Source organism: Taudactylus pleione, unplaced genomic scaffold, assembly GCF_031769625.1.
Source record: "Taudactylus pleione unplaced genomic scaffold, aTauple2 ptg000976l, whole genome shotgun sequence".
NCBI classification, from domain to species: Eukaryota; Metazoa; Chordata; class Amphibia; order Anura; family Myobatrachidae; genus Taudactylus; species Taudactylus pleione.
In genome coordinates, this window is record NW_028285377.1 from 2185087 (window position 1) to 2210000 (window position 24914).

At 45.3% G+C, this 24914-nt stretch overlaps 1 protein-coding gene across 4 annotated transcripts in view; it reads left to right on the forward strand.

Annotated features, from left to right (window-relative positions):
• The window catches only part of ALS2 (alsin Rho guanine nucleotide exchange factor ALS2), a 212120-nt gene that overhangs the window by 78114 nt on the left and 109092 nt on the right, over positions 1-24914 (forward strand). For all 4 annotated transcript variants that reach the window (XM_088460710.1, XM_088460709.1, XM_088460712.1 and 1 more), the window contains 5 exons: positions 7876-8047; positions 11924-12104; positions 16544-16609; positions 18162-18324; positions 20711-20842. In XM_088460710.1, the coding sequence (XP_088316836.1) occupies positions 7876-8047; positions 11924-12104; positions 16544-16609; positions 18162-18324; positions 20711-20842 (714 nt within the window). The remainder of the gene's footprint in view (positions 1-7875; positions 8048-11923; positions 12105-16543; positions 16610-18161; positions 18325-20710; positions 20843-24914) is intronic.

A 24914-nucleotide genomic window follows, 5' to 3' on the forward strand; every position in this document is an offset into this window, starting at 1 on the left:
GTAATGTGAGAACAGTGTGTAGTGAGAAGGAGGATGTGATGGTAATGTGAGAACAGTGTGTAGTGAGAAGGAGGATGTGATGGTAATGTGAGAACAGTGTAGTGAGAAGGAGGATGTGATGGTAATGTGAGAACAGTGTGTAGTGAGAAGGAGGATGTGATGGTAATGTGAGAACAGTGTGTAGTGAGAAGGAGGATGTGATGGTAATGTGAGAACAGTGTGTAGTGAGAAGGAGGATGTGATGGTAATGTGAGAACAGTGTGTAGTGAGAAGGAGGATGTGATGGTAATGTGAGAACAGTGTGTAGTGAGGAGGATGTGATGGTAATGTGAGAACAGTGTGTAGTGAGAAGGAGGATGTGATAGTAATGTGAGAACAGTGTGTAGTGTGTAGTGAGAAGGAGGATGTGATGGTAATGTGAGAACAGTGTGTAGTGAGCAGTGAGGAGGAGGATGTGATGGTAATGTGAGAACAGTGTGTAGTGAGCAGTGAGGAGGAGGATGTGATGGTAATGTGAGAACAGTGTGTAGTGAGAAGGAGGATGTGATGGTAATGTGAGAACAGTGTGTAGTGAGCAGTGAGGAGGAGGATGTGATGGTAATGTGAGAACAGTGTGTAGTGTGCAGTGAGGAGAAGGATGTGATGGTAATGTGAGAACAGTGTGTAGTGAGCAGTGAGGAGGAGGATGTGATGGTAATGTGAGAACAGTGTGTAGTGAGCAGTGAGGAGGAGGATGTGATGGTAATGTGAGAACAGTGTGTAGTGTGCAGTGAGGAGAAGGATGTGATGGTAATGTGAGAACAGTGTGTAGTGTGCAGTGAGCAGGAGGATGTGATGGTAATGTGAGAACAGTGTGTAGTGAGCAGTGAGAAGGAGGATGTGATGGTAATGTGAGAACAGTGTGTAGTGAGAAGGAGGATGTGATGGTAATGTGAGAACAGTGCGTAGTGAGAAGGAGGATGTGATGGTAATGTGAGAACCGTGTTTCTACTTCAGGGTCCATAAGGGGTCCACAGGGTTGACCTTGGGGTATAGGTTGGGAACCAAATCCGGGTACTCCGCAGTTAAAGCTTTTAGCTCCCAGAATGCACTTGGGTCCACTCTCCCTATAACCCCGCCCCCCAGTCAGAGGCGCCTCAGTTTAAGTTGGTGCCCGGCCGGAGTCGGGTCACCCTTGGCGCAGGGGCGCTGCTTAGCAGCCCCTAAGCTTAAAATCTATTTTAAAGAGTTTTATTTTCTTATTTTTTACTACTGTTCAGAGCGGCAGCATCAGACTGTCCAATGGACGTCTAAGCTGCCGCTCCTACACCCCGCCGGCGCTGCGACGCCAGTAGAGCTCTGGGGATCGCAGCGGTAACCTAGTGTCTGTACTAGCCGGGCTCTGGAGGATTCCCTGGGCAGCTGCCGGATCGACGGGGACAGGTAAGTCGCGTGGTCACCGCTTGCGCTGACCCGCGTGTACTTGCAGCCTTATGCCTCCGGTCTCTGGGGATAGACTGGAGGCGCTAGCGGCAGGCTCCCCCTCCATGGAGGCATACCCCGCATGTCCACTAGCCCACCAGGGATTATAGCGGCAGCGGGAGCCGGCATCCCGGGGGGTTAATTTGCTAGCCAGGGGAGGAAGCCTTCCCTGTCTAGCGGCTCCTCAGCTCAGCGCGCCTTTCAATACTACAGTCTGGCGTTGCTGAGCTGCTTCCTCCGCGGGCCGCGCTTCTTCTGAGGTCTCCAGCGGCCATTATCTCTCGGTGGTGCTGCAGAACTCCTAGGATGACAGTGAGCCCAGTACCCCTGCGTACCTGGCCATTGTGGGTGAGTGTACACAGCGCTATAGCCTTCCCAGACACTGAATCTGGGCAGTTGAATGTAGCAGCATTGTGCAGTATATTATATGTCATGCTCATGTATGTATATATATTTTTCTGCATTGTATGTGATTTATGCTAGTGCTGACTGTCTGCTTTTTCTCTCACCTGTCAGTGTATGTCTATCCCTTTTCTTTATCTGCCCTAATACAGGTGTACCTGGGGTGGTTCTGAGACCTCACATATATATACTTGTTAATATTTGTGAGGTTTGTCACATACCGTTGCATGCTGCACGTTGCCATATTTTAGATGGAACTGTGAGTTGCATACGTTGATAGTGGGTCCCTGCAGCTAATCTTAGCGTCGGTCAGGACCGGTATGGCGCTGCTTAATATTTCCGTCAATATAGTCAAATATATCTGACCAGGAGATTGCACGCGATACTGCACCCATTATTGCTATCCTGCAAGTCATGGCCTGCAGGTAGTAGTGCGGAGGATTTTAACTCAGAAAGGTTTATGTATGCGGCGCCATCTGGTGCCGGGCCCCTTGCACGACCCCCTTAAAGGGCGGTTTATTTCTCAGGATCCTCTCCTTTGATGATCGCCGGGGCGTGCCCCATTGTCGTCACTCGCTTGGAGTTACTTCACTATACTGCCCTTTTCAACTCGGGGTATCTCGCAATTTCTTGAAATTTACCCGTGTCGCAGACTATCGCTCCCTGCCGGGGTTTTTCACAGTACATGAATTACCTCCGATACCACATCGGTCTGTCGTTCCCCTTGCAGGGATTACCACAACGGCCACCCTGGTGGATGTCGTTTTCTGCGAAATACTAAATGGCGTGATATACGCCCTGTGATTACTTCCCAGTGGCTCTACCGTGAACTGGATGGTTTATTCGGCTCTTTCCCCCTCACATGGGGGGAGCCGATTTCAAGTATTATTATCCCTGCTTTGGGGGCTGGTAGCCAGGTTCATTCTGGATATAGAGAATGTCGATCCTGCACCTGTATCATACATTTCCCGTTTCTGCCCAGCGGGTGGATCTCATGGCGGGAGTCTGGCTGTCGCCGGATGTGAGGCGTCACAAAGGCCTCCTGTTTCCCATTCCCTGAGGGTCCTCACAAGTAATGGAAATCTCCTCCTGGGGTGGATTTGTATGTTGTTCGTCGGGTTACAGGCATTAATACGCCTCCCATCCCGGCCTTGGCGGATTTTACGGATCCATAGGTGGTAACTTTGCCTGAAATCAATGTACTCGTTTTCAGGGCCTGTTGCCCGTCCTACCATGGCCATCGCATGGTGATGCTTTTGTAACGTTTTTCCCCTCCAACACGTCTGGGGTTCAAATATCTTTTGCCGCTCACATAAAATATGCAGTGGTCATATGTGGGATTACCTACATTGTATGCCGGTCTTCTAACTTTCAGGGTTTCGGCTGCGACTGTATCCGCCACAATACCCTACGGCTGCGTTTTGGGAAAGCAGAGATGCAGACTCCTTCCATGGGGAAGATCTTGTTTGGTCCTGACCTTGACAAGATTGTTGCATCATTGGCAGTATCACTAATGGAGAGATACCGTCTTTAGCTACTCCCACTACATTCGGACGAACTCTGTTAAGTCTTTTTGTTCTCAGGGTCTGCCTAAAGGCCTGTTTTTTTCCTAGGCTGTCAGCCTCCACGGGGGCCACCATATCCAGTACCAAGCAGTCCTGGACTTCCGGACGACCCTGCTTCTACGCCTGAGGATAAACCTTCGACCTGACGGGACAGGTCTACATCTGGGGGATTCCAGAGTGAGGTACTGATTCTCAACGGCCTCTCATTGCTCAGGCAGCCTCCTCACAGGCATTGTTACACGGGCCCTTCTTCAGACCCAATCCGGGCCTTACAATCCCAGAAAGCTATACAGTCTTTGCGGTAAGCAGAGCTATTTCGGCCAGCCTCACTATCTCAGCGAGGGACTGGTTGTTCTACTTTCTTTCTGGGGCAGTGACCGACTGGTCCTCATTTGCTTATACTCTGTCTCAAATCCCTGAATCAGATTCCAAGGGTACCTGGACTCAGGTGGAATCCTCCATGCTCCATCATCCGACATTTGGAACCTGGGGATTTTATGGTATATCTGAGTGTTCAGGATACGTACCTACGGGTACATACAGCGCCCTCTCATCAGCATGGGTTCAGGTTTGCTGTGCTACAGCAACACTTGTACATTTCGGGCTCTGCCTTTTGGGACTGTCCTAAACTCCACCGGGGTGTACCAGCTGTATGGATTTTCTGACAGTTCACCTGTTCAGTGTATCCGAATGCTTCTTTCTCTGGACGGCCTCCTGCTTTTAGCGGGGTCACCAAGGTACTTTACCGCCAGGTCAGGATAACCGTGGCTTCTTCTCGGCACAGATAATTAGTCAACGGAGAAAAAGTCCTCCCTGCATCCCTCACAGGGTTTTCTTCATCTTGGAGCACTGCTGGATTCTCAGAATCTGCAAATTTTTCTGGCGTAATACAAGATCTCCACTCTTCAACTTGGAGTGTGCGGATGTCTACGCAGTCGACATATGTCATTACTCTTTGTGATGCGCGGTCTACCAGAGTGTCTACCTTTTGGTAGGGTGGAATGTGCTCAGTTCCATTCCAGGCCTTGCCATAATTGACTCCTCTCCAGATGGATCGAGTTTTTTCCATCGGATCGCTGTTCGAACGCTGATGCTTTCTCCGGAGGCGAGTCGGTCTCTGTCCGGGTGGCTATGGCCATCTCGTCCAGGGTATTCTTTGCTACAGACAGTGTCTGGTCCGCATTCGTTTCGAGGCAGTTGGACGTCTGTCGCTTCCACCCTGCCACTTAACTTGTTGGTACTTTAGGCTGTCTTGGGCCTTCACTCTGGCCTAACCCATATGTCACGGTAAACCTGAATAGGTTCAGTCCGACAGTGTCACAACAGTGGCTTCCATCTAGGCAACACTGGTAGTTGGGTGGCAATGACAGGAATGTCATACATTCTGACATGTTCCAAGGGTCTTCTCCTGGCCAACTCTGCAGTGTTCATTCCCGAAGCTCTCCATTGGGAAGCGGGCTTCCTCAGCCGTCACGACGTGCATCCCGGGGACTAGTCTCTTCTCCAAGAGAGGTTTCAACTCCTAGTGAGCAGAGGGGGCCTCCCTGAGGTGATTGATCCTCATGGCCTTCTGACTCTATCACACATTACCGGTGTTACAGTCCAGCCCTAGGAGTACTGAAGCTACCTTCAGTGACTCTTTGTCAGTGAAGTGGTCCTTCCACTTTGTGTACCTGTGTCCTCCGGTCTCCCTTCTTCCTCGAGGTCTTCGGAAGTTTCATTTGAGACGGAGGGGCTTTCCTTCTGGGGGCTCCAGTTCGTCCCAGACATCACTGGTTCTAAGATTTTAGGAGTCTCCTCATCGATGCTACGTTCCTACTGCTTCACTATCTGGACCTGTTGTCTCGGGGTCCTTGTTTTTCCCTGGACCTGGATCATTTGTCTTTGACTGCGCCCCTACTGTGGTCCTAGCTCTGTCTTCATTGAGATGTTTAGAGCAGATAGGCCAGACTTTGCTGGGATCTGCCACGGACTGTGGCATACATAATTCTTATGATATCGTACCGGTCGATACGATCCTTCGGTGTCCAGGATTTCCAGATATTCTGGCATTCCTTCCGGCTGGCTTGGGTTTCACCCTCGGCCTGGCCTTCCTGACAGTGCAGATCTCTACACTGTCAGTATGATTAAGATATGGAATTGCTCCACTGTGGTATCCAGTTCATCCTTTGGAGTGTTTTCTGGATTATGCCTCCATTTGTCCTCCCTAGGGACTCCTTGGGAGTTAGTAGTGGTTCTTCGTTAACTCCGGGGAAAGTTAATGGAACCGCGGGTTGTGATAGCCATTACATGGTCTATTGTTTCAGCTCTCTCTCTCTCAGGGTGTTTAAATCAACCAGGAGAGTGTCTGAATTGGGAGCGTTCTCATGTGGCTCCTTCTTCTGTAGGGCATCATGTCAGGGTGTGAGTTGCTCTCGCCCTGTGTTTCTTCTTAGAGTGGTTTTTAGGTTCCATATTATTCTGGAACTTGTGGTACGGCCATTCAGTCCCCAGTCCTCTCGGCTGGTGTGGTCTCATTGACTGTGGTCTGGCCTCTTTGGCCTTATGTGTTCCGTTCAAGTTCCTTATGGAAATCGGACTCCTTATCGGTGGTCTGCGGTTTCTGGTTTTCACAGGAACGGATGGCCGGCCTATAATGCAATGTTGGCTGGATGGCCTCGTATGTCTTCCTCAGGGGCCTACCCATGGGTGGGCATTTCTGTCGTTGAGGCTTGTTTTTTCTCGGGCCAGGTAACCCTCGTGGGCGGCTCGCTGTGGCGCCTCGGCTGTTTTGCCTTACTAGGTGACCACGTGGTCTTCTGTCCACACCTTTTTAAGGTTCTAGGCATTGGTTTCCTTTGCCTCTCAGGATGCTTCCTTTTTGGCGACTGATTCTCCTCTCAGCACAGGAGCGTCCCCACCCTTGGTTGAACTGTTTTGGGACATCCCCAAGGTCAACCCTGTGGACCCCCTATGGACCCTGAAGTAGAAAACAAGAGATATGGTAAGAACTTACCTTTGTTATCTCTGTTTCTACGAAGTCCATCGGGTCCACAGGGCGCCCACCCTGACGCACCTGGCTTCATATGGGCTGTGTTACTGGTTACCGGTTTCCCGTCTCCTTTTCTGTGAGTAAGGTTCTTGAGTGTTCCAGTTTTCTCTCTCTTTTTCTCTCCTCCTCCGGCCTTTGGCTACTTACAAACTGAGGTGCCTCTGGCTGGGGGGCCGGGTTATAGGGAGAGTGGACCCAAGTGCATCCTGGGAGCTAAAAGCTTTAACTGCGTGGTGCCCGGATTTGGTCCCCCACCTATACCCCAAGGTCAACCCTGTGGACCCTATGGACTTCGTAGAAACAGAGATAACAAAGGTAAGTTCTTACCATATCTCTTGTTGTAGTGAGAAGGAGGATGTGTTGGCACTGTGGGCACAGCGTGTAGTGTGTAATGAGATGCAGAGTATATTGCAATAACCCTGGAGTTCAAAACCAGCCAGCAAGTGTATCAGAATACACACATGCATATAGATCATAAATGCAAAGAGGTTAAATTGGCACAACCAAATACTTTGGCACGGAGTTGAAGACCCCTCACTGGACTTCACCCGGCATTACATTTGGAGTATATGGACTTTGCTCAGTGCGGTGCAGTGTAGTTGGTTAACACCGTGAAAACAACAGAGTACTTAGCTGGTATGAGACTCTGCTTGGGCACACCGCCATTGGAGATGCGGGTATGGTTATTCTGCTGTAGAAGAGACCGAACACAGACGTTGAAACATCAGAGGAAGCAATGTGTACTGGAGAGTTTAGTTCTGCAGCCGGAGCATCTATGAAAATACAACTGATACTCGGGCACTAGAAATGCACTGAGCACGTTTGTGTAGAGGGTGTCTGCAGTGGCACACAGGAAGGCAGAGCGGGTACTAATTGGGCGGGCTTGCTGGAGGGGTCAGGGTTTGCTGCCCCCCTCGTGACTGACAAGGCATGATTGCATGTAATGTGGCCAGCGAATGGTGGCACAAAGCCGTGTGCAAGGATACTAAACAACCACAGTCTGAGGGTGACTGACGGGGCACGATTGCACTAATCTACATACTTTCATATTATTTACTTTTACTATAATTATGGAAGAGCAGCGGTTTAAATCATAAGTAATTGTGGTAACAGGTTATTTTTATACTATATGGGTTGTCTAAACTTTTTAATTGTGTAACATTGAGGGATAAATGTAATGACCTCAGTGATGCGGGCACTGACTGGTCTCCGGTGAGTCTGCCCGATGTGGTTTTGCCTTTTTAAATTATTACGCCTTTAGGACAGCTGGCAGACTGGCCGGGAGCTCTCCTATCCTGCATTGCGCACAGACCATTACATCTACTCCTTAGAGTGTTTCTACAGTGTTCAAAAAAAAAAAACAACTTGTATATATTATGAATTGCTTAACCCAAATCCCTTTCCTTGTATCTGAAGCTGGGCTACATTTGTAATATCTCTGCTGGAGCTGGCCGCTGCTGGGCACTTGTAGACCAAAACCTGATGGGATATATTGGGAACCTCCATGAGCTGACGGCCACTGAGAGGAGCTTTTATTGCCGCCTGAGTGATGTCAAGTCTCAAATCCTGCGACCTCTCTTAGGGCTCGGTAAGTGTCATTTGTAACATATTCTGCCAGAACTTAAAAGCAGGAATTGTTGGCATACGATGAACACTGATTGAACTCTTGGGAAACTATCAATATCAGAAGTTCATCTATATTAGGTAGATACCGTATAATTGTGAGACCTTTTCCCATAAGCTTGTGATGGAGATATTATGTATCGGTTACAGTATATAATACAGACTGGTAATATGCTGCCCTGCAAAAACATGGAGAAAGATTGCTATAATTATCTGCTCATTAAATAGGAGAAGTGAATTTTAATGTTTTTTTTCATTTATTATTAATTATTATTAATTAAATTTCTTTATTTTTGTGTTTTTAGTTGTTCTAGGTAAAAAATAAAAGCTGTAACTTATTTTTTTTCATTTAATTAAATACATTTTTATTGATTTTTCTAAACAGTTACAAACATAAAATGAAAATACCAGTGCTGAATTGTTATAAAACAATGTAATATCATTTGTTGGTTCACAATTTATGTATACCTTTTCAAAGAGGACATAGACGTGGTCTCTTATACATTATATTTTAAATCATCAACTCAAAATATATAGAAAAAAAAACAATTTCTGAATTGGGTCAAACATGGTCATTTACAGTTAACTTCAGTCAACTAAATCTCAAATAAATATAGATATCGTGCTAAATCTTATCTTAGGTGTCATACATAGAACTTATTATTTCAAACATTTGACACGTACCAGCAGGGCTCAATAAGCAATCACCAACAGACTATTAATTGGCATGGCGGGCATATGACGATTCAAGCCGTTAGACCAGTGTTGGCTAACCTTGACACTCCAGCTGTTGTGGAACTATATATCCCAGCATGCCCTGCCACAGTTTTAGCATGCCCTAATAGCAAAACTGTAGCAGTGCATGCTGGGTTATGTAGTTCCATAACAGCTGGAGTGTCAAGGTTAGCCAACACTGGTCTAACGGCTTGAATCGTTAGACCAAATTTTAAGGTATTTTTTTTCTGATTTCCTGTATACATACTTTTCGTGTGAAATGACTTTGTTTACCGGTGATAGCCATGCGTTAATACTTGGGCTGCAAGGTGCCATCCATTCCCTCGCTATGCACACTTTAGCGAGCATGCACATATTGTTTACAAATGTTTTAGGGTATTTACCAATAGAATCATCTTCAATGTTCGCTAGAACACATGATATTGGAGTGAGGACATCTCTTGGTATACCCGTATCTGATATAATGCGACATACTTCTTGCCAAAAAGTGTTTATCTTTGGACATTGCCATATAAGGTGCCAAAAGTTTCCCTCTGATGAGTTACATTTGGGACATTGTGTGTTTGCCCTACCCCCAATTGCGTGTAACCTAGTAAGTGTCGTATATACTCTATGAAGTATACACAACTGTATCTGTTGAAATCGAGCAGATACTGTGGCACTGCGTAGACTGGCCAGGGTTACATGCCATGCCTCGTCCAAGAGTGCACCAATATCATTTACCCATTTTTGTTTAATGTGCGCTAGGTCTGAGTCGCGGTGCCCATCTAATAATTTACTATATAAAATAGAAATCAGGCGGCGAGAACCTATAGACTTCATCGTTATTTTAAGCAGTGAGTCTCGAAGATGCAGAGGAGCCCCTCTGAATTGAGCACTAAGTGCATGCCTGAGCTGAAGGAATCTATAAAAGTGTTCCCCAGGGGCTTTAAACTCATCTTGAATTTGCTGAAAAGATTTCAGATATCCCCCTCGATATAATTGCCCTATAGATGTCACTCCCCATTTTCCCCATACCTCCCCAACTTGTAACTCAGAGAGCTCAGTAAGCGCCCTTGTGTGAGCTAACTGGGCATCTGGATCTAATGCCTCCACTTTTAGAATCCGCGAGGCTATTCTCCAAATCATTACAGCTTGTTTACTTTAAACGGGGATTCTAACAATTATTCAACTATCGCTAAGGAGTAGTTGAACTGGAGACAAACCCGTGCCGCTCCCAGCCATAATATAGCATTGAATCTGACTGTAATACTTGGAACCACTCCCATAGGTGTGCCAGTTGCGTGGCATAGTAGTATAATTTGAATGAGGGCAATGCCAGTCCTCCTGAATCTCTACGTCTAGTCAATGTGTCAGTTTTGATTCGAACTCTCCCACTAGACCAAATTAAAGAGGAAAGCAGGCCATCGATCTGTCTAAATATTCGCTGTGGAATATGTATTGGGGAATGGTGTATAACATACAATAGTTTGGGTTGCACAACCATTTTAACTATATTAACCCGGCCTGTCATAGTGAGTGGTAATTTGCCCCAAACAGAGATTTGAGTTTTAATGAACTCCAGCTGGGGGTTGATATTAAGGGGCAGATACCGTGAGGGATCGTTGGAGATCCAAATTCCAAGGTATTTAGAAGAATTTACCCATTGTAGCGAGAATCGTAAAAGTGGATCAGTTGGGCCGGAATCTGCAAATGGAAGTACGTAGGACTTGTCCCAGTTTATTCGTAAACCGGAGTATCTACCAAATGTATCTATAGTTCTTAAAATATGTGGTATGGAAACTGTATATTTTGAAATAAACAATAAAATATCGTCTGCGTATAACGTAATCTTATCTGCTTTAGTTCCCACAGTCCTATTATATGACGGCAGGCTCTGATTTTGCACGCCAATGGTTCAATGGCAAGGGCGAACAAAATAGGTGACGGGACAGCCTTGCCTAGTACCCCGGAACACTGGGAAACTGGGAGGAGACAAATCCATTTACTGCAACTCTTACTGCTGGAGCGGAGTACAGTAATTTAACCCATTTTATATATCCCGGACCAATTCCAAATCCCTCCAGTGTCTCCCACAAGTTTTCCCACTCCTCTGAGTCAAACGCCTTAGCCGCGTCAAGAGACACAATGACAGATGTTGAGTCATGGTCTCGGGGCATTTGCAAATGGGTAAACAGGCGCCTGAGATTAATGGCAGTTGATTTGCCAGGTATAATGCCCATTTGATCTGGGTGAACCAGTTGTAAGCTGTAACTTATTGAAAATATTAATTATATAGTGAAATATAACTAAGTTACATTAATAAGGTTTTCATACTGTAATGGAGCATACACACGGTCAGATTTGTCAGATGAACGATTGAACGTTTTTTGACTGCATTGAAATGAATGGAATCGTCCAAGTCTGACTGCAAACACATCAGATGTCAGATATCGTTATCTGACAAACGGGAACGCGCATCCTTCATCGTCCATCGTTCATCGTTCAGGCATGTCAGATATGTCAGATTTTCCTTCTGATATGAACGACTGACCGATTTTTAAATCGTTATCGTTCAGATCTGAAGGAAAAATCTGACCGTGTGTATGCACCATAAATGTTAATTATACTACTGTCAGACCAAAGTCCTGGGCCCGATCCCATTCATACTAAACCCGTGTCAGCCCTGCAAAACGGCGTATGTCATAAGAAATGGGCTTATTGTGGTACACAAAGATGAGGTCATGGGAAGTGGGCAGTGACTGCTCCACATGTGCCAATCAGCTCATTTTGGGCATAACCCAGGTCAGATGACCCAGGTCGCACCTATCGCGCTGTAGCCAAGCCGGATTAGTCCTGGGTATAACCCTGATCTCGACATCCTGGGACTCACAATCCGGGTTGACCCTTTTCACACCAAGCCAGGACCCGGGTTGCTGCGGAAATATCCCGTGTCGGAGGTCTGGTCTGAAAGGGGTATTATATTTCATAAAGATTCCTTTGTGTGTCCCTAAAACAGCATTTCCAGGTGAAATTGTGTTTTTAAAGTTTCTTTTGAATTTTAAAAAAAATAAGTGTTATTCTCTTATAATCTCATGTTAGTCTGATTTATGTTCTCCTGTTACAGAGAACCTGGGCTCGGTCAGTACTGCGCAGCTTCTGCAGGATATGGCCACACAATTCAGCAAACTCTGTTACCTGATTGGCCAGAATGGGACCTCACTCAGCAACTTCCTCCGGGGAGCCAAGGACGCTCGCAGTCTTTCAATTTTGGAGCATTCAAATATATTTTTATCTAGCTATACAGAGTGAGTATGGTTTGTTAATCCATGCTCCCCTTTATTGTCTTCCCACAGTGCACCCCTTATTGTCTTCCCGCAGTGCCCCCCTTATTGTCTTCCCGTAGAGCCCCTCTGTTGTGGCTGAGGTTATAGAGTCAGCCATAGTCCTGGTGCTTATTACTCTGGTTTTGGTTATGGTGAAGAGTTAGAAACAAGAACTAGGTCAGAATATATATCCGGGTGAGGCTGGGGGACAGTCGCTGTTGGGGCTCCTTGGCCATGGGGGGCTTTCCGATGATGTGACACTGACATTAATCCTGACCCCGCTGATGCAGACAGTCACAGAGGGAACTTACATATGGACGCAGTCAAATTTATGCATTTAAATATGTGTATTAAGAAAATGGCAGAGTGTTTTCTCACAAATTACCTGACTTAGTTTTAATCTATATATGATTTAATGGTTCAACTGAACAATAATGAAATCATGTAGGAACATACATCGACATCCAAATGCAAAAAATAAAGTTCCCGAGAGCTGGCGTTACATCACCCAAATGCCGTATATAAGACCTCATACCAATCAGTTTAAATACACTTTGAAAAAGTTCTTCTTGAAGAAGGAACCGCGTCCGTGTATTAGCGGTGCTGGACCTTGCCAATATTTTGGGTGGAGCATACAGTATGTGTCCTTAGCCGCAAGCAGGAACCTTTGCTCGTCTGCTGTCTGTGCAGGGGTCCAGCTCATCTGGCAACATGTGGAGTTACTCTGGGGGGGGGGGGGTGTGGAGTTACTTGGGGGGGGGAGGTGTGGTGTTACTCGGGGGGGGGGGGGGGTGAGGAGTTACTTGGGTGGCGGGTCGGAATTACTTGGGGGGGGGGGGGAGGTGTGGAGTTACTCGGGGGGGGGGGGGTGGAGGTGTGGAGTTACTCGGGGGGGGGGGGAGGTGTGGAGTTACTTGGGGGGGGGGGGGGTGTGGAGTTACTTGGGGGGGGGTGGAGATACTTAGGGGGGGGGGTGTGGAGTTACTTGGGGGGGGGTGGAGTTACTTAGTGGAGTTAGACTGCCTTGTGTTTTGCCATAAGCAGACTTTATTTTGTGCAGTTATCACCATACTTGTGATCGTTTTGCAGACTGGGCTTGTTACAAACAGATCCTACATTAATCATACATCCTACTATGATGACGCTTGTACACGGTCATTTCTCCTTAGTATAATTAGGGTATAACTATGCCGGATCTGTGTCTATGCTGACATAAGGTTTTATACTGGCAACTACTAGGCTGCACCTCAATTCTCCTTTATCTGAGACCATAAGAGGACATGAGAATATGCCATTATATAAGGTGCGATTTGTCTTATTCTATTACCAATTGTGATTTTTTTTTTTTGGATTGTATGCTATCGCATGTTTCTACGTGATTTTATATTATTCTGTTGAACTACTAAATCATATATGTGTCCTTATACATCTTTGCTGCAATCACAATAAAAGTCCCCTCTCGGGTCCGGTGAGACACTGCTAGCGCAGGGCATCTTTTTTACTAGGTGTCACATATCACATTACTCAGCGCAGTCTCCTATATACAGACTCAGGAGCACACAGATATACAGGTGTCACATATCACATTACTCAGCGCAGTCTCCTATATACAGACTCAGGAGCACACAGATATACAGGTGTCACCTATCACATTACTCAGCGCAGTCTCCTATATACAGACTCAGGAGCACACAGATATACAGGTGTCACATATCACATTACTCAGCGCAGTCTCCCATATACAGACTCAGGTGTACACAGATATACAGGTGTCACATATCACATTACTCAGCGCAGTCTCCTATATACAGACTCAGGAGCACACAGATATACAGGTGTCACATGTTACATTACTCAGCACAGTCTCCTATATACAGACTCAGGAGCACACAGATATACAGGTGTCACCTATCACATTACTCAGCGCAGTCTCCTATATACAGACTCAGGAGCACACAGATATACAGGTGTCACATATCACATTACTCAGCGCAGTCTCCCATATACAGACTCAGGTGTACACAGATATACAGGTGTCACATATCACATTACTCAGCGCAGTCTCCCATATAGAGACTCAGGTGTACACAGATATACAGGTGTCACATATCACATTACTCAGCGCAGTCTCCATATACAGACTCAGGAGCACACAGATATACAGGTGTCACACATCACATTACTCAGCGCAGTCTCCTATATACAGACTCAGGAGCACACAGATATACAGGTGTCACATATCACATTACTCAGCGCAGTCTCCTATATACAGACTCAGGAGCACACAGATATACAGGTGTCACATATCACATTACTCAGCGCAGTCTCCTATATACAGACTCAGGAGCACACAGATATACAGGTGTCACATATCACATTACTCAGCGCAGTCTCCCATATACAGACTCAGGAGCACACAGATATACAGGTGTCACATATCACATTACTCAGCGCAGTCTCCTATATACAGACTCAGGAGCACATAGATATACAGGTGTCACATATCACATTACACAGCGCAGTCTCCTATATACAGACTCAGGAGGACACAGATATCTGTGTACATACATAGTGTACCCTCTAGCTCCGGCGGCAGGCAGGGAGCCGGAGTTAGAGAGGGCAATCTTGTGTGCGCACCTGAAAAGCGGGCGTGGTTATGAAAAGGGGGCGTGTCTATAAGACGCGTCCCCTTTTCGTCATACTTGGGGGCGTGCCCGGCGCTTACGGACATGCCGGGCAGCCCCCAAGCGCTGCAGAAAGGGAGAATAGATGCTGGGCGCATGCGCCCGTCTACTATTCTTTGGCGGTGACCGGGTCACCGCATGTTTGTCCACCCGCGGGACATTGCGTCCCGTGGGCGAGAACGGCTCCCGCAGGCTGTTAGGGCAGGGCGCTTTTTGCCCTCTTCCTGGAGGGCAGGGTGCTTTTTGCCCTCTAGAAGGAGGGCAGGGCGCCGCGCCCCGCTAAAACAGCCTAGCGGGAACGTTACATACAGGTTGGGTCTCCCATATCCAAATATTCCGAAATACGGAATTGTTTTGGAATGACTGAGATAATGAAACCTTTGATTTTTGATGGTCAATGTACACAAACTTTGTCTAAGGCACAAATTATTAAATATATTGTATAAAATTACCATCAGGCTGTGTGTATAGGGTGTGTATGAAACATAACTGAATTTAATGTATGTACACAAGCTTTGCTTGAGCCACAAAATTATTGAAAATATTGTCTAGAATGACCTGCCGGCTGTGTGTATAAGGTGTATATAACACACAAATGCATTCTTTGTGTATATTTGGGTCCTATTCCCAAGGTATTTCAATATGATATGCAAATATTCCAAATTACAGAATATTCCGTTATCCAAAATACCCCTGGTCCCAAACATTTTGGATATCTGATACTAAACCTGTATAGTATTTTTTCTTTTAATTAAAGGTCTCTTCATTTGTGAGATGCTCACTCTGCCAGGGCTTATGGCCTACACGCTGGGCTTATGGCCTACACGCTGGGCTTATGGCCTACACGCTTTTGCTTATGGCCTACACGCTTTTGCTTATGGCCTACACGCTTTTGCTTATGGCCTACACGCTTTTGCTTATGGCCTACACGCTTTTGCTTATGGCCTACACGCTTTTGCTTATGGCCTACACGCAGAGCTGTTCATCTTTTCATGTGCAGCATTGTGCCTAGGATATACAGTATGTGCTGAAATGCTGATCTGCATGAGTACGACCTTATCTAACTACCTACGTGAAGCTGTCTCCTCTCTCCCCCGCCTCTATAATGCACCCCATGTTTGTGACTGCTGGCGTACTGACCACTATCAGCCCTTATTTCCATGTGGCATGTAGACACTGGGGATATAGACGGAAGACGTAGGTACATAATAGGGATTATATCTCTAAGCACAGTTAGGATTTAACATCTTTAAATGCCTGAAAGAAGGTCCCCAGAGGAGCCAGCCCTTACAGCAAAGCAAAACTCTTCACTTTCTACATATAATACAATGATAGTTCCCATCAGTAGCCCATGGGGTTATGGTGACTTGTACATACATTGTGCTGGCACCGACTGTCCCACAAACAGCATATGTCTTTCCTATGGAAAACACCAAGAGGAATGTGTGTTCTTATGCAACAAGGACATGCCCAAGACACTGCTGTGGTTTAGATCAGGCACCCAACAGGACTTCCTTATAATACGTTATCTTCATGCAGAGGCAAAGTATTATTCTCAGAAGGATTTATACCAAATACAGAAGTCAGACCTTTGTAGCCAGATATTAAGTGTCCACTTTGTGTTGCACGTTTAGTTGAGCAGCACTTCTGCTGTAAGATGTGGGTTACTGTAGGGGAGGCTGTATAAGAATGGTATATTCGGAGGTATTAATATATTTTGTATTATGTCTCTTCCAGATATTGCTCTTCTATATCCAACTTTCTAGTGATGGGAGGATTCTCTCTTCTTTCCAAACCTGCAGTGTAAGTATATTGGGTCAGTTACTGTCCTGTTGCATGTAATGGGCTTGTATAAAGGGCATAGTGAGATGATGTAATGGATAATTGCCTGACCCAGGGGATGGGCTTGTATAAAGGGCATAGTGAGATGATGTAATGGATAATTGCCTGACCCACGGGATGGGCTTGTATAAAGGGCATTGTGAGATGATATAATGTCTAATTGCCTGACCCAGTGGATGGGCTTGTATAAAGGGCATAGTGAGATGATGTAGTGTCTAATTACCTGACCCACGGGATGGGCTTGTATAAAGGGCGTAGTGAGATGATGTAGTGTCTAATTACCTGACCCACGGGATGGGCTTGTATAAAGGGCGTAGTGAGATGATGTAGTGTCTAATTGTCTGACCCAGGGGATGGGCTTGTATAAAGGGCATAGTGAGATGATGTAGTGTCTAATTTGCTGACCCACGGGATGGACTTGTATAAAGGGCGTAGTGAGATGATGTAGTGTCTAAATGGCTGACCCAGGGGATGGGCTTGTATAAAGGGCATAGTGAGATGATGTAGTGTCTAATTGGCTGACCCACGGGATGGACTTGTATAAAGGGCGTAGTGAGATGATGTAGTGTCTAATTGGCTGACCCAGGGGATGGGCTAGTATAAAGGGCGTAGTTAGATGATATAATGTCTAATTGCCTGACCCAGGGGATGGGCTTGTATAAAGGGCATAGTGAGATGATGTAGGGTCTAATTGCCTGACCCAGGGGATGGGCTTGTATAAAGGGCATAGTGAGATGATGTAGTGTCTAATTGCCTGACCCAGGCGATGGGCTTGTATAAAGGGCATTGTGAGATGATGTAGTGTCAAATTGGCTGACCCACGGGATGGACTTGTATAAAGGGCGTAGTGAGATGATGTAGTGTCTAATTGGCTGACCCAGGGGATGGGCTAGTATAAAGGGCGTAGTTAGATGATATAATGTCTAATTGCCTGACCCAGGGGATGCGCTTGTATAAAGGGCATAGTGAGATGATGTAGTGTCTAATTGCCTGACCCAGGGGATGGGCTTGTGGAGTTATTAGTAGACAGATGTCTGACATGATGAACAAAGATGCTTCTATATATAACCTGTTTTTCCTATAAATAAATAACCAATCTAACAGTACATATATAGCAGCAGGATACTATGACCGTTTATTATGGAGCATACACACGGTAAGATTTTTCTTTTGAACGATTTTGCTAACGATTTACTCAACGATTTGAACGATATCGGAAGAAAAAGAACGATATCTGACTGCAAACATGTCAGATATCGTTCTCTAACAAACGTGAGCGCGCATCGTCCATCGTTCACGCTTGTACACATGAACGATTTTTTCTTCAAATTTCAACGATTTTTAAAATCGTTATCATTCAAATCTGATGAAAAATGTGACCGTGTGTATGCACCATTACACTTTATTGGTAACTTGGACTTTCATGCAGAATAGGGCATTTTGTTTTCCCCGCTGGCACCGTAATGTGGCTTCAAGAATGTCCAGTTTACTCAAACAAAACCTTTAATTTCAGGGATTTCTTCAGTAAGAACCCGGGGTTGTTCCAGAGCCTCTGCCATGTAAATGCTGATGCTGCCACCCTTCCTGAAACGCTCAATGCCCTCTTCTTTGCCCCAGTCAGCAGATTGCATGAGTACGCCAGACTCCTCCTAAAGCTGGCCATGTGCTTTGAAGTGGTAAGTCTTAGTGTCACTGTTATTTATCAACCGGTTATGTTTATAGGTAAAGAACGAGAGAGCTCCTGTGAGATGTACAATGTATATGGTAATAACGGATGTATGTATGTAGTCTGATAATTATGGGGCAGATGCTTATTATGTGAGATGTACAATGTATATGGTAATAACGGATGTATGTATGTAGCCTGATAATTATGGGGCAGATGCTTATTATGTGAGATGTACAATGTATATGGTAATAACTGATGTATGTGTGTAGTCTGATAATTATGGGGCAGATGCTTATTATGTGAGATGTACAATGTATATGGTAATAACGGATGTATGTATGTAGTCTGTACATCTCACATAATAAGCATCTGCCCCATAATTATCAGACTACATACATACATCCGTTATTACCGTATACATTGCACATATCACATAATAAGCATCTGCTCCATAATTATCAGGCTACATACATACATCCGTTATTACCATATACATTGTACATCTCACATAATAAGCATCTGCCCCATAATTATCAATGTATATGGTAATATCGGATGTATGTATGTAGCCTGATAATTATGGAGCAGATGCTTATTATGTGATATGTGCAATGTATATGGTAATAACGGATGTATGTATGTAGTCTGATAATTATGGGGCAGATGCTTATTATGTGAGATGTACAATGTATATGGTAATAACGGATGTATGTATGTAGTCTGATAATTATGGGGCAGATGCTTATTATGTGAGATGTACAATGTATATGGTAACGGATGTATGTATGTAGTCTGATAATTATGGGGCAGATGCTTATTATGTGAGATGTACAATGTATATGGTAATAACGGATGTATGTATGTAGCCTGATAATTATGGGGCAGATGCTTATTATGTGAGATGTACAATGTATATGGTAATAACGGATGTATGTATGTAGCCTGATAATTATGGGGCAGATGCTTATTATGTGAGATGTACAATGTATACGGTAACGGATGTATGTATGTAGTCTGATAATTATGGGGCAGATGCTTATTATGTGAGATGTACAATGTATATGGTAATAACGGATGTATGTATGTAGCCTGATAATTATGGGGCAGATGCTATTATGTGAGATGTACAATGTTTACGGTAATAACGGATGTATGTGTGTAGCCTGATAATTATGGGGCAGATGCTTATTATGTGAGATGTACAATGTATATGGTAATAACGGATGTATGTATGTAGCCTGATAATTATGGGGCAGATGCTTATTATGTGAGATGTACAATGTATATGGTAATAACGGATGTATGTATGTAGTCTGATAATTATGGGGCAGATGCTTATTATGTGAGATGTACAATGTATATGGTAATAACGGATGTATGTATGTAGCCTGATTATGGAGCAGATGCTTATTATGTGATATGTGCAATGTATACGGTAATAACGGATGTATGTATGTAGCCTGATAATTATGGGGCAGATGCTTATTATGTGAGATGTACAATGTATATGGTAATAACGGATGTATGTGTGTAGCCTGATAATTATGGGGCAGATGCTTATTATGTGAGATGTACAATGTATACGGTAATAACGGATGTATGTATGTAGCCTGATAATTATGGGGCAGATGCTTATTATGTGAGATGTACAATGTATACGGTAACGGATGTATGTATGTAGTCTGATAATTATGGGGCAGATGCTTATTATGTGAGATGTACAATGTATATGGTAATAACGGATGTATGTGTGTAGCCTGATAATTATGGGGCAGATGCTTATTATGTGAGATGTACAATGTATATGGTAACAACGGATGTATGTATGTAATCTCTCATGTTAAGTTCCCGGAGCTATTCTATTATTTCCCACGGTAAGCAATAGCTGCCGGGTTAAGTACCTGGAGCTATGCAGTTACCGCCCAGTGTAAGCCCGGCACTGGCTGCAGACGCGCTCGTTAATGTGGATCTCAGTTGTGCAGATCTGGATGGAGCGAGCAGGGATATGTGATAAGTCACTTTCAGTCTTGGTTGCAGGGTGTCTGCATTTCCTCTGCCAGGACTGATTTCATGTTCTCCTTCCATGTAGTCTGCATGGTGTCATTCTCTCCCTCATGGACGGACATACCTGTGTGTGATTGTGTGGATGGTTTCATGGGAATAATATCATCCGACAGCGGCAGACATGGGGTAAAACAAACATGAAAACACAGGGTAGGGAGGGTCCTGCTCATAAGAGACCTTTTGTGTTTCTATGAAGACAGACACCCATTGTTTTGACGTTTGGATTTATTGTGCAGACAATTTATATGTAGAGTAACCTCATTATTATGGCGTATTAGACACATTTCTCTGTGGGTGTCAGTAATAAATGTTCTGCACTGTTTTGTTAGTCCTCGCTGGAGTACAAGAAGCTACAGGACACCAGCACCAGCTACGAGTCTTTGGGCCAGGCTCTGAGTAGAAAGATAAAGGAGGCGGAATACACGATGGGATTTTGGAAGACCTTCCCTGGCAAGATGACGGTAGGCCTGCAGCCTCTTCCTGCTCTGTACTTTGCTATTTCATCCGAAATATTATCTCTTGGAGCACCAGCATACACTCAAATAGAAAACACGTGTAGTAGGGCTGGATTTAGAGTTGGAAGTAAGTCCCGTATTCCCCTCCGCCCCCCAGAAAACCAGCTTTTCATGCTGCACACACTCCCAGAAATTTAGGGGTATATTTACTAAAGTGAGAGTTTTTAGAAGTGGGGACGTTGCCCATAGCAACCAATCAGATTCTAGCTATTATCTTCTAGAAGGTGCTAGATAAATGTTAAGTAGAATTTGATTGATTGCTATGGGCAACATCTCCACTTCTAAAAACTCTCACTTCAGTAAATCTACCCTTTAGACTTGTAAATAAATAGCATTTGGGAATCGTGGGCGTTTGTGATCAGTGCTCATCTTACAGATGTGTACAGATGGAGAGATATATTATACACACCAATCATGCCTATTATTGTGTAGGAGCCCCTCGTGGCCATTAGAACAGCTCTGGCTGGTGGAGGCATGGACGCCACAAGACCTCTGAAGGTGTCTATTGTATAAGGCACCAAGACGTTAGCAGCAGATCCTATAAGTCCTGTAAATTGTGAGGTGGGGTCTCCATGGCTCGGACTTGATTTCCCAGCACATCCCACAGATGCTCCATCGGTTTGAGATCTGGGAAATTTGGAGGCCAAGACTATACCTCGATGATGATCATTTTATTTATATATCGCATTTCTCCCGTACAGACATCAGAAAACATGGTACATTGTCTGAGGATTTGGCATTTCAGAAAATAGAAAACGACACAAAGATAATTCATATCAACAGAAACATAGATAGCACAATAAGCATATGTAGGGTTGGTGCAGACATTTATATATTTCACCCACGAAAAGGAATCCAATGAGACAGCCGTCTTTGGCGCACTACGTAGGATCACCCTGGGTGGAATAGGTTACGCCTAGAAGAGATGACACAAATGGGTGGTTGCAGCATCCTAATGCTAGGAGTAGGGTTCCACCATAATCGTCAGGTCCATGAATTTTAATCCCATCCACGAGTGTACCAGGTGAGGCAGCCATGTTGGGCGCACTACGTAGGTTACACTGTGGGAGATGAGCCGTACAAGGACCCAAGGCATCCATGGAAAGACTGACCCGTGTGTGGCAGTATGATATACCCTGTATGAATAGATCCACGTGTAGGCGTGTGTGGCAGTATGATATACCCTGTATGAATAGATCCACGTGTAGGCGTGTGTGGCAGTATGATATACCCTGTATGAATAGATCCGCGTGTAGGCGTGTGTGGCAGTATGATATACCCTGTATGAATAGAACCCCGTGTAGGCGTGTGCGGCAGTATGGTATACCCTGTATGAATAGAGCCACGTGTAGGCGTGTGTGGCAGTATGATATACCCTGTATGAATAGAGCCACGTGAAGGCGTGTGTGGCAGTATGATATACCCTGTATGAATAGATCCACGTGTAGGCGTGTGTGGCAGTATGATATACCCTGTATGAATAGATTCACGTGAAGGCGTGTGTGGCAGTATGATATACCCTGTATGAATAGAGCCACGTGTAGGCGTGTGTGGCAGTATGATATACCCTGTATGAATAGAGCCACGTGTAGGCGTGTGTGGCAGTATGATATACCCTGTATGAATAGAGCCACGTGTAGGCGTGTGTGGCAGTATGGTATACCCTGTATGAATAGATCCACGTGTAGACATGTGTGGCAGTATGATATACCCTGTATGAATAGAACCACGTGTAGGCGTGTGTGGCAGTATGATATACCCAGTATGAATAGATCCACGTGAAGGCGTGTGTGGCAGTATGATATACCCAGCATGAATAGATCCACGTGTAGACGTGTGTGGCAGTATGATATACCCTGTATGAATAGATCCACGTGTAGGCGTGTGTGGCAGTATGATATACCCAGTATGAATAGATCCACGTGTAGGCGTGTGTGGCAGTATGATATACCCTGTATGAATAGATCCACGTGTAGGCGTGTGTGGCAGTATGATATTACCCTGTATGAATAGATCCACGTGTGGTCCTTGTCTTCACCCGGACCTGACTTGGCTGTCTTTGACGGCGTGGCTGTTGAGACGGCCATGTTACGGTCCAGGGGGTTTTCCAGCTCTGTAGTGCAAACAATGCGAAGTGCTCGGAAACCATCTTCTGCAAGGATATACCATCGTGTGTGGCATACGTTCTTCCAGTGGTGTCGGCTGAGAGGTTAAGCTCCTCGGGAGTTCCGTCTGTCTAGAGTATTAGCTTTCCTACAGGCGGGACTGGACCATGGGCTTCGCCTTGCGTCTCTGAAGGTGCAGGTGTCTGCCCTGTCCGTCTGGTTCCATCGTAGGATTGCTGCAATCCCTGATGTGCGCACCTTTATGCAAGGTGTTCTCAGAATTCAGCCACCTTTCGTTCCACTGGTGGCGCCTTGGGATTTAGCTGTGGTCCTGAGGGCTCTCCATGGACCGCCGTTTGAACCACTGGGCTCAGTGCACCTCAAATGGCTGACAGCTAAAACTATTTTCCTTCTGGCCATTGCCTCGGCCAGACGTTTTTCTGACTTAGGGGCTCTCTCCTGTAGACCCCCTTTTCTGATTTTTCATAGGAACAGGGCGGTGCTGCGCACTCGTCCTATTTTCCTTCCCAAAGTTGTTTCGAGTTTCCACATCGAGGAAATCGTTGTGCCGGCTTTTAACTCACCTGATCTTTCAGTGGGTAAGGCCACTTTGGATGTTGTGCGGGCCTTAAGGATTTATGTTGACCGCACTTCTTCGTTTAGGAAGTCGGGCGCTTTGTTTGTCCTCTTCCGTAAAAAGGGTTGGCCTGCTTCAAAGCAGACTTTGGCAGGCTGGATTCGTATGGCCATTTCAGAAGCTTATCTTCATGAAGGCCTTCCAGTTCCTTCCTCTGTGAGAGCTCATTCCACTAGGTCTGTGGGTCCTTCGTGGACTGCTCAACGTGGTGCCTCTGCAGTCCAGATCTGTAAGGCTGCCACGTGGTCCTCTGTCCATACCTTTGTGAGGTATTATGCGTTTGACACCTTTGCCTCTCAGGATGCTTCCTTCGGGCGGTGGATTCTCCTTTCAGCACAGGATACTGCTTTGGGACATCCCCAAGGTATCCTGTGGTTACCCTATGGACCCTGAAGTAGAAAATATGAGATATGGTAAGAACTTACCTTTGTTATCTCTATTTCTACGAAGTCCATAGGGTTCCACAGGACTCCCGCCCTGTCGCACCTGTGCTGCAGATGGGCTTTGCTCTGGTCACCGGTTTTTCCATCTCCCTCTTGTGAGAGTGTGATTCTTGTATGTGTCCAGATCTTCTTTCTCTCTCTTCCTTCTCCTCCTCCGGCCTATGGATTGGTACGTAACTGAGGTGCCTTGGGGCGGGGTATAGGAGGGGGACCCTAGTGCATCCTGGGAGGCTGAAAGCTTAACTCTATGGTGCCCGATGACTGACGTCACACCTATACCCCAAGGTATCCTGTGGAACCCTATGGACTTCGTCGAAATAGAGATAACAAAGGTAAGCTCTTACCATATCTCATAATATTTCGGATCTAAGTCAACAGCAAAAATCCACACACTTTTTGAGTGTGAAAACTGGGTGTTATCGCGGTTTAGGGTGTGTAACTTGTAGACCTTTATTGATCGGAAATTCTTTTAGTCACCCTCATACTGGGAAACAATATAAAATCCATTTTGCATTAACCAGTTCGTCTACTCATGTTGTGTATATGCTTACCTGCCCTTGCGGCTGGTTATATGTTGGTAAGACACAACGTAAATTTAAAGAACGTTTGGCTCTCCATCATACCGCTGTATGACAAGCCTTAGAGAGAGGGACCAGTGAACAGCCATTATCTCGTCACTGTGCTCAGTATAGACATGCAGTGGCCTCTATTAGAGCTATAATTATAGATCATGTTCCGCCATTGAGGAGGGGAGGTGATAGAAATAAAATGCTAATGAAGCGTGAGAGTAAATGGATTTTTACTTTAGACACCATTGCCACTAGAGGATTAAT